The sequence below is a fragment of the Diachasma alloeum genome, unplaced genomic scaffold (assembly GCF_001412515.2).
Source record: "Diachasma alloeum isolate Michigan unplaced genomic scaffold, Dall2.0 Dall_scaffold_00529, whole genome shotgun sequence".
NCBI lineage: Eukaryota > Metazoa > Arthropoda > Insecta > Hymenoptera > Braconidae > Diachasma > Diachasma alloeum.
This window is the reverse complement of record NW_021680661.1, coordinates 212,483-227,521: the sequence shown is the minus strand read 5'-3', so window position 1 is coordinate 227,521 and position 15,039 is coordinate 212,483. Positions and strand designations below refer to the sequence as shown.

Here is a 15,039-nt window from a genome sequence, read left to right as displayed (position 1 = left end):
CGTATGGTGAGTTTCACTTCATTGAAATACATCCAGAATAGTATTACGATGGATTTTGAATTCCTTAAACGATTCTCGTTGAGGACTGATTCGAATGAAGTCTATAAGGATTTCACTGCGTAGTAGACAAACGTTTTGCCCTTTTGCGGCCTCCTGAACATTATTCAAACTAACGAAACTGAATCTATAGTAAGGCTAGTAAGGCTAAAGTGCATACTTGTCATATGCGATTTGAGACTGACACAACCACCTCCAATAACTTGAGGGAGTCTTGGAGCCTTCGACCATATCTGTAACTACATCATTATAATTTTCTTTTCCCAGCACCTTATTCCTTCTTGCAGAAAAAAAGTAAAAGCAACACATATTAGCAGCTACTAATGTCGTTTTGTACATCTCAAAGCGAAGGATTTATCAACATTCACGACCCCATCGTATACTCCATGTACCTGCCTCTAAGTTTGATTTGACTGGCGTGTGTATAGGATTCAAGTGGTTTCGAGGGGAAGGCCTCAAATTTGAGGTTGGGTAGGAGGAAACTCTTGGGTAGATTGTTACACGTATCTCATCCAGCATGCTGGAAGGAATCGAGAGTTAGGTCTCTCGCGTGTCCAGCCGTCCATCAGTTTGTACGTTAACTGCGAAGCGTATCTACGTTGGAATCCAGAGAGGGGAAATTTTTTGTGGGCTCGCAGCGGGGTGCCCTCCAATACCATCTTTCAGCAAGACGTTGGCGAGGGACCCCAGCTGACCTCACGGGTCTCTTTTGCCTTTAACCAATAATGAGCTCCACCTAATAGTGGCTTATTATCTCCCGTACCGAGTTTGTTGAACTGAAGAGCAATGATAATCGACATATATTGATTTAAGAATGGATATATCAATGTGACATTTGAAAAACACGACAGTTTGGCAGATTGTCCACCTATTTCTGGTATTTCTGCTGAGAAATTAATTTTCGAAACAATTTAAGTTTGTATTTATTTAACAAGCTTTCCTGCATTCTTGTTACAGCGGTGCAAAGGGGCAGGGTACCACCTTCACAGCCCTCGATGCCAGGGCTACCAGGACAATTTACCCTTGCGAATGGTGACGCCGTAGCCTGTGCAAGTTTAAATGGCCACTCATATCTCTCCTCTTATATAAGTCTTCTGCTACGAGCTGAGCCCTATCCGACAACGAGATATGGACAGTGTATGCAACCAAATAACATAATGGGTATTGACAACATATGCGAACTAGCAGCTAGACTGCTGTTCTCCGCCGTAGAATGGGCAAGGGGTATACCTTTTTTTCCGGATCTCACAGTGACTGACCAAGTGGCATTACTCCGGTTAGTCTGGAGTGAATTATTTGTCCTGAATGCAAGCCAGTGCTCAATGCCCCTACATGTTGCACCGTTACTCGCTGCGGCTGGTCTTCATGCATCACCAATGGCAGCTGATCGAGTTGTTGCTTTTATGGATCACATAAGGATCTTTCAGGAACAGGTGGAGAAACTAAAAGCTCTTCATGTGGATTCCGCTGAGTACAGTTGCCTAAAAGCAATTGTCCTCTTCACGACTGGTAAGGTTACAATTCATCATTTTGAGAATGCAGCTCATAGATACTTTGATACCTGTTCACTGAACTTTTGCTATGGTCAATTTGAAAAGTGATAGAAGATAATCTAATAGTGATTTTCTCTTAATCTAGAGATCATTGGATTGAATTAAGGGTAGCATTCCTGCATGAGTTTCATCCATATTATTATCCATTGATTACTGAACGCACATGTTGTACAAATCGGACTGTATACCACTTAGCATCCTTGGCAAATACGCAATTTGAAAGACTAGTGAGCATGCAGAGAGTCTCTGCGATATTGACAGCTTGACTTGACTATACTGGATTACATGGTATACACGTCTCTCAAGTGAAGCCTCCTCTCTCAATCTCTCCACCCATCTCTCCGCCTTGTTCATCTAACGGGGTTGACGTGATTCTAGAATCCCAACCACTGCAAACGAGGAACCGTACGGTAGCTATGGAAATGGTGTAGAGAGATCCACGCAAAACAATGTGATGTGGCCCCCGTGTTAGATGCCAGTTGTAGACAATACTCTCGCCCTCTATCTATCCATCCATCTATCCATCTCCCTTACTGGGAGCTGGAGGGTCTCTGGTTCGATGACAGTAGTGTCCTATGCCCGAGCAATGGTCTCTCTCAAATGCGTCTCACCAAGCTTGTATCAATGGTGGTCGATCTCACAACCTCCGCCCGTCTAGTTATATGATATTTAATCACCAACATCAAGTAGCTTCTATTAAATGAGTAATCGCTAACCGTTTTTTCTTCTACCGTTGAGAATGTTTCATGTAGTGAAGTTTTCCTGACTATTTAAAGAAGAGCTGTCAATTCTACGAAACTGAAAGTTGTGGAAATTATGAACCTCCATGTAAACATGTTTTCGTCTTAGCGATTGAGCTAGAACAAACACTCATCATTTCAATCATTACGATTACATATTTTTAGATTAGGGGAGGCCAGGGCAAAGTAGGGTGGCCAGAGCAAATCGGGGAAGAACTCTGGAAATTCTTTCAATCCTTTCAAACACGTGATGAGCCGCCATATTGGGTATTTTTTATTGAAACTGAGTTCTCACAATGATCTAGTCTTGGATAGTCAGATAAATTTGCGAAACTCATCCCCCGATGGTCGGTAACGACAGAAAAAAAAAAAGAAAAGAATGGAATCTCACTTGCTGTGCATACTCTCTGTTTACTGATATAAACGTCATTTTACTACTGGAGCAAGAGAATAAAAACAATCAATTAGAAGTATCAGGATATCACTTCGTAAAATTGAGATGAACAAGACAAATCTAAAGAATAAATTCGGCAATTTAGATTTCTGGAAAAAAGAATGAAATTGAGGGAAAAAATGGGCATTAATAATGTCATTTGTTCTTCCAATTATCTTCGTGACAGGTGGACTTAAGCAATCATGCTAGAAGATACTTTTTTAGGGAATTAAATTTCCTATAAGAAATGTTATTTGACATTTTCATCTACAATTGATAATTTGCAAGTTAAATCGATGAAATCCCCAAAAAACTCTCAATGACTATCGATTTCACCGGAAAAAGACATAAAGTCATCTTTTATCCGAAATTTAATCCTCTACAATAAAAGTCATGTGATATTTTTCAATAGGGCTGCTTGTTATCGTGATATTTGAAAAAACAAAATTAATTTGACGAATAACGAATATTTGAAAACATGTATAGAAAATCGTTACAATGTGCTCTTCTGTTAATGAACATGAAATTAAAGAAAAAGAATTTTCTTCTGCGTACTCTATCATCCCTCAAATTAAAAAATTGATTCATCGGGACTTTCCCTACCGATTTTAAAGTTTTTCTGTCGTTTTTTTGAAGATTCGAAGGTGAAAAATGAAGAAACAACATTTATAATTATTTTAAAGTGTTTGGACAGTACCCCACTGTGCCTCCAAGTGTAGTACGTTGGAGACGCGAGTTGATAATTTTAGAATGTGAATAGTGATTGCTAAAAAGCAATATAAGTATGATAGAAGCTGTGATAGCCGCTACTTTGCCTTAGCTACCCCGCTTTGCCCCGGACTCCCCTATATTATAGCATGATTATATTTTAACATGATTGAAATCTTAAACTTAGTGCCATCGAAGACATTTTACATTGCTGAAATTGAAGAGACTTCACAGTAGTTGCATTCTCTATGCAAATAATCTTCACGAAAAAGATACAAGCTTTAGAACTACTGATGTCTCTCGTCACCAGTTGTATTTTCTCGTATTTCCTTCTATAGTCTTATACTAAACTTAGGTTTTGGTACGGTACCAGATCCTTTCGATAGTTTGACTCCGCAACTTATCATGGTTTGCCTTCCACCCGAGACTGGGAAACATATTAGTATAGTGGGTCATAATCAGAGCATCTGCGATAAGTGCTTTAGCTGTGTAGCTTCAACTGTACCCTATACGGATCTCATTCAATGTGCTTTCTCCATGCACATATCTTTAGAAGCTGTCTGAATCATGCGCTATAGCTCCCTTTTGCAACTTATTTTTCTGCTATGAATGTTTTGTACAACCTTCAAATTTGACCCCTTCGAGTTATTTAGTTGGATAATTCCACGGATTTGGAAGCTCCACGGCAACTGTGTGTATATACAATACCTTCCCATACAGAGTCAAACACAACGGCCGAACATCGGACCGAAATCGCCTCCGATATGAGCGATAATCGGCGGCGGGATTTAGTCGATGATCTGTCTAACCAAGGAGTGTCGTCTCCTGTCATTAACGCCGCCAATGACGGTTCAATATCCGCATTCATTCTCGGTCGAATATCGCTTGAACAAATTCATCAATTATTTATACCTATTTGTTTAAATCATTTCCAATTGTTCTATTACTTTTTGCATCAAATTCAATGAACGTATGAAAAAAACCAGGCAAGGCCGTTCGCTACTACCGATAAGCACATATTAGGGTCTCTAATTTATTGAAAACAATTTTAAAAAATATCATTGTTATTTATGGCTAATTATCGGTTCTGAATGTTGAAACATTTGAAAAATCTACCGTTACAGGAAACATCTTATGGCGGTACATGTTTTTGGGGTACACGAATACGACGTGGTATTACACTCTAAAAAAAAGTTACTACTCACTAGTACTGAATTCTACTTGGGAGAAGTTTTCTTATGAAAAGTTGGGAAACTACTTGTCCCAAGTACTTTTCATGTCCTAGGGTGAAGTACAATAAATTCTAAGCAAGTAGGAAAAGTACTAGGAGGAAGTACTTTTATTACTTCCTGTCAGTATTTTTCTTACTTCTCACAAGTACCTTTGATGCTTGGAGCAAGTAATTTTTCTACTTCTCGCGAGTACTTTTATGACTTGATTCCAGTACTTTTGGTTGGTTATTTTGTTGAGGAATTTCATATAATTAATTATCATTCTCATTATCATTATCATTCTCAGATGACAATTAACAAATTTCATCAAGGGGAGGTTACGATGAGTTTCAAAATCGCGAGATATTGCAGTAAGATTTATTACACATTGATGATCGATTATTTATATATGTTGAAAGACGAAGAATAAGTGGGGAAAAAAACGATTATTTCTTGTTGATTTGCCCCCAAGACCTTGAAAATGAAGAAAAATAGCACAGTGTACTCAATTTTTGACCTACGGACGTATTTTTTCTTCAAAATTTTTAAACGGATGTGTAGAATAACAATTACGAGATAATTTTTTTGAATTCGACTTCTAAATAGGCAATTTTATTCTTTGTCGCATAACGAAATTGCAATTTTTATACAAGATAGCTCAAAAGATTAATACTTCAATTTTTTTTTCAATATAAAATATAACAATTATTTTGAGGATCATTTTACTGGCTATTTCGCATGAATATTACATTTTTTGTTATTAAAAAAAGGACTATTTGGAAATTAAATTTGGAAAAATTAATTGGTAATTGTTATTCTACACATCTTTTGAAAAATTTTGAAAAAAAAATCTCTGTAGCTCGAGAATTTATTACATTGGACTACATTTCAATTTTCAAGCGTTTGAGGGGCAAATGAACAATAAACAATAATTTTATTTGCATTAATTCTTCGTTTTTCAGCGATCTCTAGTGTATGATAAATTTTACTGTAATATTCCGCGAAAATCCATTAGTACTGGATTTGAGTGCTATTACTACTTGTCTCGAGTATTTTTTCTACTTTTGAGAAGTACAGCTCGGTACTCAGTACACGTACTTTTAGTACTGATGATGAGTACAGTTGGTACTTGTCACCAGTACCAATTGTACTTGGAGCATAAAACTTGTATTCAGTCGATTTTCGACTTGAACCAAGTAAAAAAATTACCTTTTCTCCAGAAACCCCTCGGTACTGAATACAAGTAGTTTTCCTACTTATCAGAAGTAATCTTTTTTTAGAGTGTACCCACCATTCACTGTATCTATCAATACATTTATCAACAATTAATTGAGTAATAACTCTCTCGAATTCATGGGTCACGAATTAATTGATTTATTTGTAATATATGACAATAATAATAAGTACTATATCTAACTACAACTAACTATAATTAGTTTGATGAGATAATTGTCAACATGTTTCTGAATTTTTCAAATTAAAGAAAAAGTACGATGATAAGTTGATATTGAATTCAAAAATAGCCTGCAAGTATTACGTCTGTTGCCATTAAAGATCAATCCTTAGCCGATAATAGACCCACCGATGTTTGGCGAATGGATATTGGACCGATATTGAGCCTTTAATTAAGATTCTTTTTTTAATTGAAAAAAATTCAGCATTGGTTTTAGAAAATATTTGTTCTTAAAAACAAGCCCCAAATTCATTAGTTTTTATGATCTCACCAAGGATAAACTTTAAGAATTGGAGTTTCTAAAATATATAAACTAGTTTCTAAAGCTAACCCACTTTTTTTCTCTGTGTGGTGTAATGGTATGGGGTTTTCGTAGATCAAATGATTGTGGAACAATAAATTATGGTTTCCTGCTGGCCGTTCGTATTCTTCTAGGGATATTTTTAATGGTCATGGCAAAATATAAATGTTTGTGAAACATCTCAAATTTCCTTTGATCAAGTTGGTTGTCTCAAGTAAATATGTTTAACTCCATCAAATATTCTCACGTAGAACATGTAATTTTTCAGCAGACCTCAAATTTTTTCTTAGTCTCAAAGGTGTCTAAGGTGTTTTATTTGAGACACCGTAGATTGACGTCATCCATTCGAGATATTTACTTATTCTATTATGTTGAATTGATAATTCAAACGGTTATTAAATTTTGGTTACTATTGGGAAACTCTTCTTGTCATCAAGAGAATTTTTGCGGTCTCTCTCCTCGATCATTCGAATATCAATGAAGTATCAAACAGAGAACGGTAGATCTAGATCAAGACCTATCACTTTGCCGTTATGGAAATGTTGTTGTAGATAAGGGTAAATTCAGTCACGCAGAAATACCTCGTCGACGCCAATGGCTGACCGAGGGTGGTAGCGCGTTCCAGAACAGCCAGACCCGTTGGGGGCTGTGGTTATCTGTAAAACCCGACTTCTCCCCTCCCCCTCTTTCTCTTTTTACCGCATTGGCCAAACCCTTCAGTGGCATTTGCGCCCAGCTAATTCTCTATTTCGCATTGTTAGCCAAACCGCGGGGATCGGCGTTGGGTGCGCCGCCTCGTTCTAACTTCTGCTCTCTTCTTTGTTTAGTTTTTGACGGTTCATTATCACTCGCACCACTTTAATTTACAACGAATCTCCTGTGTAGATACTTATGCATAATTTTGCTGGCTTTCAACTGCATTTTTGCTTGTTCTTGGATCATTTCTTGCTTTTCGATGTGACTAATTTTCAAGATCAAAGGCGATTGTGTTATTTGTTCTGAAGTTCTTGGAAAATATCTCTTCTCCATGTCTTCTATATTGACATTGGAGGCAAGTGAACATATAGCGCGTATAAGAGTATGTCGATAATACAAAAAAGCTAGACAAATTTATAAAGAAAAAGGTTGAAGGGCTGTGTGCATTGATGCAAACTATCCGCATTACAATGTAAATCTGAAAATTTATTGGAAGAGGACGAAAGATGTCTGATCAATTCGTAACCATATTCATTGCTCATTTGCGACGTGTATATCTTTGGAATTTTACAACCTCTCTTCAGTGGTACATCCCAAGAGAGTCTTCTCATTATTGATACATTTGGCTGTTAATTAAAAGGGAGGAATGAAAAGTAATGCGCTCAAAATGACTGATACAGTGAGTTACGAATGGAATTCATATAGTTTCAAAGAGTCAGTAATCCGATGATTTTATTATATTTTCCCTATGTACGTATATCGCTATATCTTCAAATGATGCTTAACCAAAGCATTCTCGGAGGGTGTTAAACTGTTGCAAATAGTTAATCCCGAGGTATAGGTATAATGTAAAGGGGAGCATGTTCACGTTCGCATACAACTGTGGGGGGAATTGTCGAGATTGAACTGTTGACTTACACGATTGACCGAGATACGCGGCAACCCATAGCACACGGTTTGGAATCGGTTGTCACTTCATAGCCAGTATCTTCAACTACAATCTTATTCTTTGTTTTTCTTATCAACGATTGACAAAGTCACTGCAGACTGGTTATTGTTGTCACCGAGCTTTTTTTCTCTACGGCTGCTACAACTGAGAGAATAAATACTGTATCGCGAGATCTCTCTATCACCCATAAAAAGATGTTGTACGTTTTGCAAGAATACTTGAAGTATGTTGGTGTAATTTATCAAGTAATTTTAATTTCATGATTCTGTGTAAGACAGTTGGAATTCTGATTCTATAAACGAATGGATCTAATTGCAAACTTTTTTTGTAATGTTAAGGTTCTTTTACTATTTCTCCAACTGTTTCCATTGAATATTTTTGGAAAACCTCCTTCCAGCCAAGTATACGGTCACCACAATGCGATGAAACACTCTAACACTGAAAAGAAACGAAAAAATTACATATATAAATTTCAAAATTCTCAAGTTCATAATATATCAACTATTACATAATATATCAACGATAATATATCAACTATTAGATATTATATACTATTATAGTTGCTATATTATCTCAAGTATATAATATAGAAACTATTGCCAATATATAATTTACCTAAATTAAGACTTCATCAATTCTTCAAGTTTAATTACCACTCTCAACACACTAACGCAAGAAATAATTTTCCATTAACCAGTCAGCCCTCGCGCTATATGACTTTCTTTTGCAAAAATTTTCAGGGTATAGGGAACATAGTCAAAAAATTAAGATTTCGGACTGAAACTTTTTGATTGCCTCGAGCAACTATTCCTCTTTCCGCTGTCGTAAAAAACGTCTAACACGTTTCAATAAATTATAAAAAATAGTATATTTCGTCACTAGGCCGAAAAAAACTGTTCTGGCGAATATGAGTTTGCAGCCCGAGCCGAAGGCGAGGGCTGCAATCATATGAGCTAGAAAAGTTTTTTTTGGCCGTGTGACTAACAGTATTTTTTGTTATGATGGCCGTAGGCAGAGATTCACGGACGCGGAGCGGAGCGTCCGTGAAGCGCTGCCTCACGGCCGCAATGACAAAAAATATTTTATCGAGCTCGGTTCCGTGAGGCCTTCGGTGATACTCGGCAACTAAACAAAATTAAAATCTTTAACTGTCAAACATTTTACAAGTTGACCTGATGCCATTTTCTATGTCTCAATAATTGAAATTGTCCTTAAGCAAAAGTTGGAAACGTAAAAATAAAAATGAACAAATAATGAAAGAAATACTACAATCACCTATCTCAGGTTTCCACAAAATCAACTATTGCACAGATTCATAACCAACCATAATATTGATCATCAGTAAAAAGATCAATGATGAAAGAACATTACCATGGCTATAGGAAAGATTACTATGGTAACATAGTAAAAAAGTTTTCAACTGTCCCTACATAGTAATCTTTACGATCTTCCACGGTAGTGCTTAACATGTCACGTGGTAATGCTTACTATGTTCCACAGTAATGCTTACTATGTTCCATAGTAATGCTTACTATAATAATGTTTACTATGTCCCATGGTAATGGCGATTACGTTACTTAGGAATACCTACTATGTCCATAGGAATGGTTACCATGTAAGTGGAAAATGATCATATGAACGTAGGAAGTATCAAAAATAACCGGTTAAAATTCACAATTGCCTCTTGGTACGTTCATAACCTCAAGGGGCTTAATGCTTAAACTGTTTAAAAATTTTTAATAAATTATACTCTGTATTGGAAATTTTTCTATTACATTCTACAATATTTTTGATGGAAATGTATATATTTATGTAAATCACAAACCTTCAATTATATGGAATAAATAGTTTACTCATTTGAAGTAGATAATCAATTAGAAATAAATAGACAATTTATTTGATTTGAACAGAGAATTATTACACAGCAATAAATTCTTTTCCTTCGCCACCTAAACAATGATTCAATTTCTAACTAATAAAATCTTTACTTGTATGAAGAAAGCATTTGTTTACATTTATAAAACTATTTATTTGATATAAATAACAATGCAACTGGAAATTTAATTTACGTTTTAATGGGCTTTATCAAAAGCTTTCTCAACAAATCCATAATTTCATTCAAGAACATAATTTCTCTTTTCAATGGTTCTTATAATAACAAAATTCTCGTCCTTGAATTAATGTTATTTCTGTGTCTAACATTGATCTACACCTGATGCATTCCTTGATGGTATTTAATTATTTAGACTAATTTCATGATGTGTTAGACGACATTTCACGTAACGTAAAGAGCTCTACTTTGTAACATAGTAAGCGTTACGACGTTATTATTGCTATGTCCATATATAGTACCTATAACGATTAAGGGCTTACTATGCCCCATAGTAACCATGGCGATGTTCCATGGCAGCCATTACTATGCCTACAGTAGTACTTACAGAACTTTGGTAATGTTTACTATGCACGGAGAGAAATATTCGGTAAAAATTACGCAACAATTCACGTAATCCGCAATGGGGAATCGTTTTCCGGAAGTTTTTATAGGAATGGAAGAGAAGAAATCTGAAACGTTCAGTGAATTTTCAGGTTCATCACCGAACAAAGTACGAAATTGTCAGGTAATTTTTCCCGAAGAAGTAAAATCTTACAGAAACTTGCCGAGTTATTATGCCTCCAAAATAAAAAATTCTTGAACGTTCAATAATTTTTATGAAGCTGGTGAGTTATTTCTACGTTCCGGGAAAAATTACGGGAAAAATTACGGGAAAAAATTACGGAACGACTTGTTGTCCCCACAGCGATGAGTCATCAGACGGGTGGTTAATTTTTACGGAACAAATCGTAGAATTTACGTGGCGATTCGTACAATTTCAGTTCCGAGTCACACTTTTTATTGAATTCAACTTCGCTCGCGGATTACGTTTCGAAACTTACTTTTTACGTCTTTTTTCTGGTAATTTTTATTGAATTTTTCTCTCCGTGTGTGCGGGTTCTGACATAGTAATCTTTACTATTGTACTTTCTCCGTGTCCCGCGCGAAAAAAAATATATGTCAAAGTATATTTCACATAGATTTCCACCATATGACATATAAAAGCGGCAAAAAAGCGGTATGCGAAATATATGGCAAATATATTTTCAGATTATAAAAAATAATATTTCAGATATATATTTTTTATAATTTTGAAACATCTTACATATATGAGACATATTTTAAAATATTTCGAAAATATAAACTACAGAAATATGTAGAATATATGTGTATTTATATATTATATAGATTTGAAATACATGTGTGAAATGTATTACCACTATAAAAAAATATATATTTGAAAATATATGTTATTTATATATGAAATATATGCGCGTCAAATGGAGCAAATATTTACGAATATTTGGAAAATATAAATTAGAAAAATATGTCGAATATGCATTCATTTATATTATCACCAATAATTCAAATATATTTGAAATATAATTCTATTCTTAAAAGAAAAGAAAATTTGTGGGCAACACTACTCTGACTCATTATGAATCACTTTTCACGGATCTCGAACTTCTCAATTGTTAATGATTGTCTGGTCGAAAAAAGAAATATAAAAATCAATAGATGTTCAGGTTTGTACCATTTTATTTTGAATATTTCAATCTATCAGAATGAAAAATCTTGTATATTTGAGATTAAAGAAAGAATATCTGGCTTGGAAGGCTTCAGCAAATAATCATATCTTGAAACCTTCAGTCGGAAGCATAATTTCAAAGATCTCAAGGTTGCACAAAAGCGAACGATTATTTTTCGTCATTCTGGCAGCCCTCCACGTTCGCTATGCGTCTATTTTTTTTACATAACTAATCATCCTTTCCCAATAATAAATTGGATTAAATGCATAACTTTTGGGGTATAAATATTCAAAAGCGTGTTTATTCGTTACTCACTGGAATTTTACAATTATTGTAATTTTAACAAAAAAAAAAGAAAAAGAAATGGGCTGTTAATAGAATCTCCCTCTGTGATACATGAAATTAAAAAAAAAAACATTTTTTTTGCCCCCGTTGAAATAGCGTTGAATGCCCCTACTATGAGAAATAACATCCCATCGAATTGCAAGTTTCTAATTCGATTATTGCTGAAGTTATCATGTGTGCAAATAATTGCAACGAAAGATTTGAAAAATGAGCATGAAACTACATTTTTTGTGATACTTGCCCGAGTGGAAATTCTGTTCAGGTCTTGATCAGAAACTGATCAAGTCCGATCCGAAATTCTGATCAGGCGTGTTACGCCTCTGCCTTAGGTTTTTCCACTAGGGTTTGTCCGCCTTCCATCATTAGGCATTAATTAAATTTAATTTTTTGAGAGAAAAAATTAGTAACTTCCTAGCCGGGAATCGAACTCGGGACCTCCCAATGTCGCGTCGGGTGCTCTTATTTTTTTTTTTTGTTTTCCAAAGTTTTTTTTATTCAACAGTCATTATTTACATATATTTACAAGGCTTAAAAACTAGGATAGAAAAACTTTCTTTATCGCTATTTTATTTGTATTTAAATCTTTGGTCCATTAGTGACTCTCGCATTTAATTTTTTAATAATGTTGTAATTTCTTAATAAAATTATTTTTCCTAACGGAATTTTTACGCATTTGTTAATGCTGTTTGAATTTAAATTCGATATGAATTTTCGCGTGCCTAAAAAAAAGTAAATTATTAAATATAACAAATGCTATATGTAGAAAAAAAAGGGCATAACAGTGTATCCGCAGGGGGGTTTTTGAAAAAGAAGTAATTGCTTAAATTACCTGTGATGAGTCTTTTTAAAATTGGCTCATGTAATAGATTTGAGAAACAAAAAGGGGGGTTAAACTGCCTCCCTTTATTTGATTCTCTTGAGTGGTTTAAAGCTTTACTATAAAAAAGATTATAAATCATTGACTGCCATTATTAGTCAGTCTTTTCCTTAGTTAGTCATTTAGATGACAAATGTATTCCTATGGTAAGTATAGATAAGAGTATATTTTTTTTCTTTTTATTTTTCAGTAAATAACTAAGAAGATATTTAAATATTCGGTTTTAAATAAATTATGGTGGACGGAAATTATTCCTGGTAAATCTCGACCCTCGTCGGTTATTATTTGAATTTTTATTTCTTTCCTTAAATAATACTTGACGTGCAGACAATTCTCTCATAAATTTGTCATCAGCGTTTAGCCACCAATATTTATTATCTACCCTATAGAAGTCATCTTCATCCACCTGTGGAATATCTCTACAATAGATAAGGGCCTTCGAGAGGAAATCATCGATGGGGATTTTTTTGTCTTTTTTGTCTTCGCAGATGATATATGATGGGTTTGTTCCATTCGTCCTGGAACAAACCCATTTTATCGTAGAGGGTGAAATATTATGGTTTGACATCTCCACATCTCCACATTTATTGTGTCATTTTTAATGTATTTAATTTTATTAAAGTAATTTCTCGTTAATCTCAAAACAAAATTATCGATCCTTGGAATATTAGCCTTATCATAAAGACTTTTGTTACTAACATTGCGTTAATAATTAGAATGAGGTGATCTGTACATGAAGAGACATGCTCTCAAACATTTTCTTTCGAAAATCCTCAACCGTTCCATCTGATATGAGCCCATATTCCATAAGACCTCCAGGCCATAGGTCAACAAAGGTCTTATCAGGAGAAGATAACAAATAATTCTAGCTCTTTTGTTTATATATTTGTTGTGGAACAAGAAACCAAGAGATTTATATCTCTTTCTGGCTTTTTCCAATTGAATATCAGTGTGGGATGCACATCGAATTAGATAATCAATATGAACACCAAGATATTTTACCGTGTTTTTGCTGGGAATTATTGTTTCTTCTCCAGTGTCAGGGTTTTTTATTTTTATTTCAAAATTTTTAATTGAGTTTTTTTTCTTTGTTGACATATGAATCAGAGGAGTTCGGAACAGAATTGTTTCGCTTTTCAGTGGGTTCACTCTTAGATTCCATGCGGAATATAAATTGTTGACTTTGTTAGTTAAGATATTAAGTTTGTCAGAGATCTCTGTACCATTTTTTCCGGCTACATATATGATGCGATCATCCGCATAAGCTAAAGAGTAGGTGTCATTATTTTTATTAAATTCAAAGGCATCAATCATGTGTGCAGTAAATATTGAAAACAAACAGGGGGAATTGATTGTTCCCTGTTGTAATCCTTCTTTGATCTGAAATAGTGGACTCAATGATTTATTTTGGTCCATAACTCGAAAATTCTTGTCATGGATCATATTCCATATGGTTTTAATAAGATGTTTAGGAAAGTTATTTTTGATTAATATATAAATTAATCCGTTAATCCACACCGAATCAAATGCTTTTTCCAAGTGCAAAAGGACAGCACCGACCATTTTGAAATGAAAAATTTGTTCTTGGAGGTCACTTAGCAGTTTGTTGACTGCGTGCAAGGTGGAATGATTATTCCTGAAGCCATATTGGTTATCAGGAATGATTTTACAGGAGCTATCATGTGCTAGAATTGCATTGTTTATAATTGCTTCATATATTTTGCTCAGGGCTGGAGTCATACTGATAGGTCTGTAACTGGCTGGATCAGTAGTATTTTTATCTTTTTTATGAATAGGTACAACTAATGCTGTTTTCCATAGTGATGGAAAATAATTGTTATTTAATGCATTATTGAAAATTTTAACGAGATCAACAATCATCACGTCTGGGAGGTGTTTAATAATTATAGAAGGAATCTTGTCTATCCCACTTGAGATCTTGTTGGGTAGATATTTTAGGATGATTTTAACTGTTGAAAATTCAGTAAAGTAATTTTCAACTGATGAAGTCGTACGAGCATTAGAAGCCTTATGAGTATTGTCGAAAGATGTAACTGTCGTATTATTTTCAATATCTTTAAACATTTCATCTGTG

At 34.7% G+C, this 15,039-nt stretch overlaps 1 protein-coding gene across 1 annotated transcript in view; it reads left to right on the top strand.

The window, feature by feature from the left end:
* Positions 1-574: 574 nt before the first annotated feature.
* The window catches only part of LOC107042843 (steroid receptor seven-up, isoforms B/C), a 201,697-nt gene continuing 187,232 nt past the window's right edge, over positions 575-15,039 (top strand). Inside the window, exons 1-2 of the mRNA XM_015264045.1 lie at positions 575-593; positions 1,015-1,566. Coding sequence (XP_015119531.1) covers positions 575-593; positions 1,015-1,566 — 571 coding nt within the window. The remainder of the gene's footprint in view (positions 594-1,014; positions 1,567-15,039) is intronic.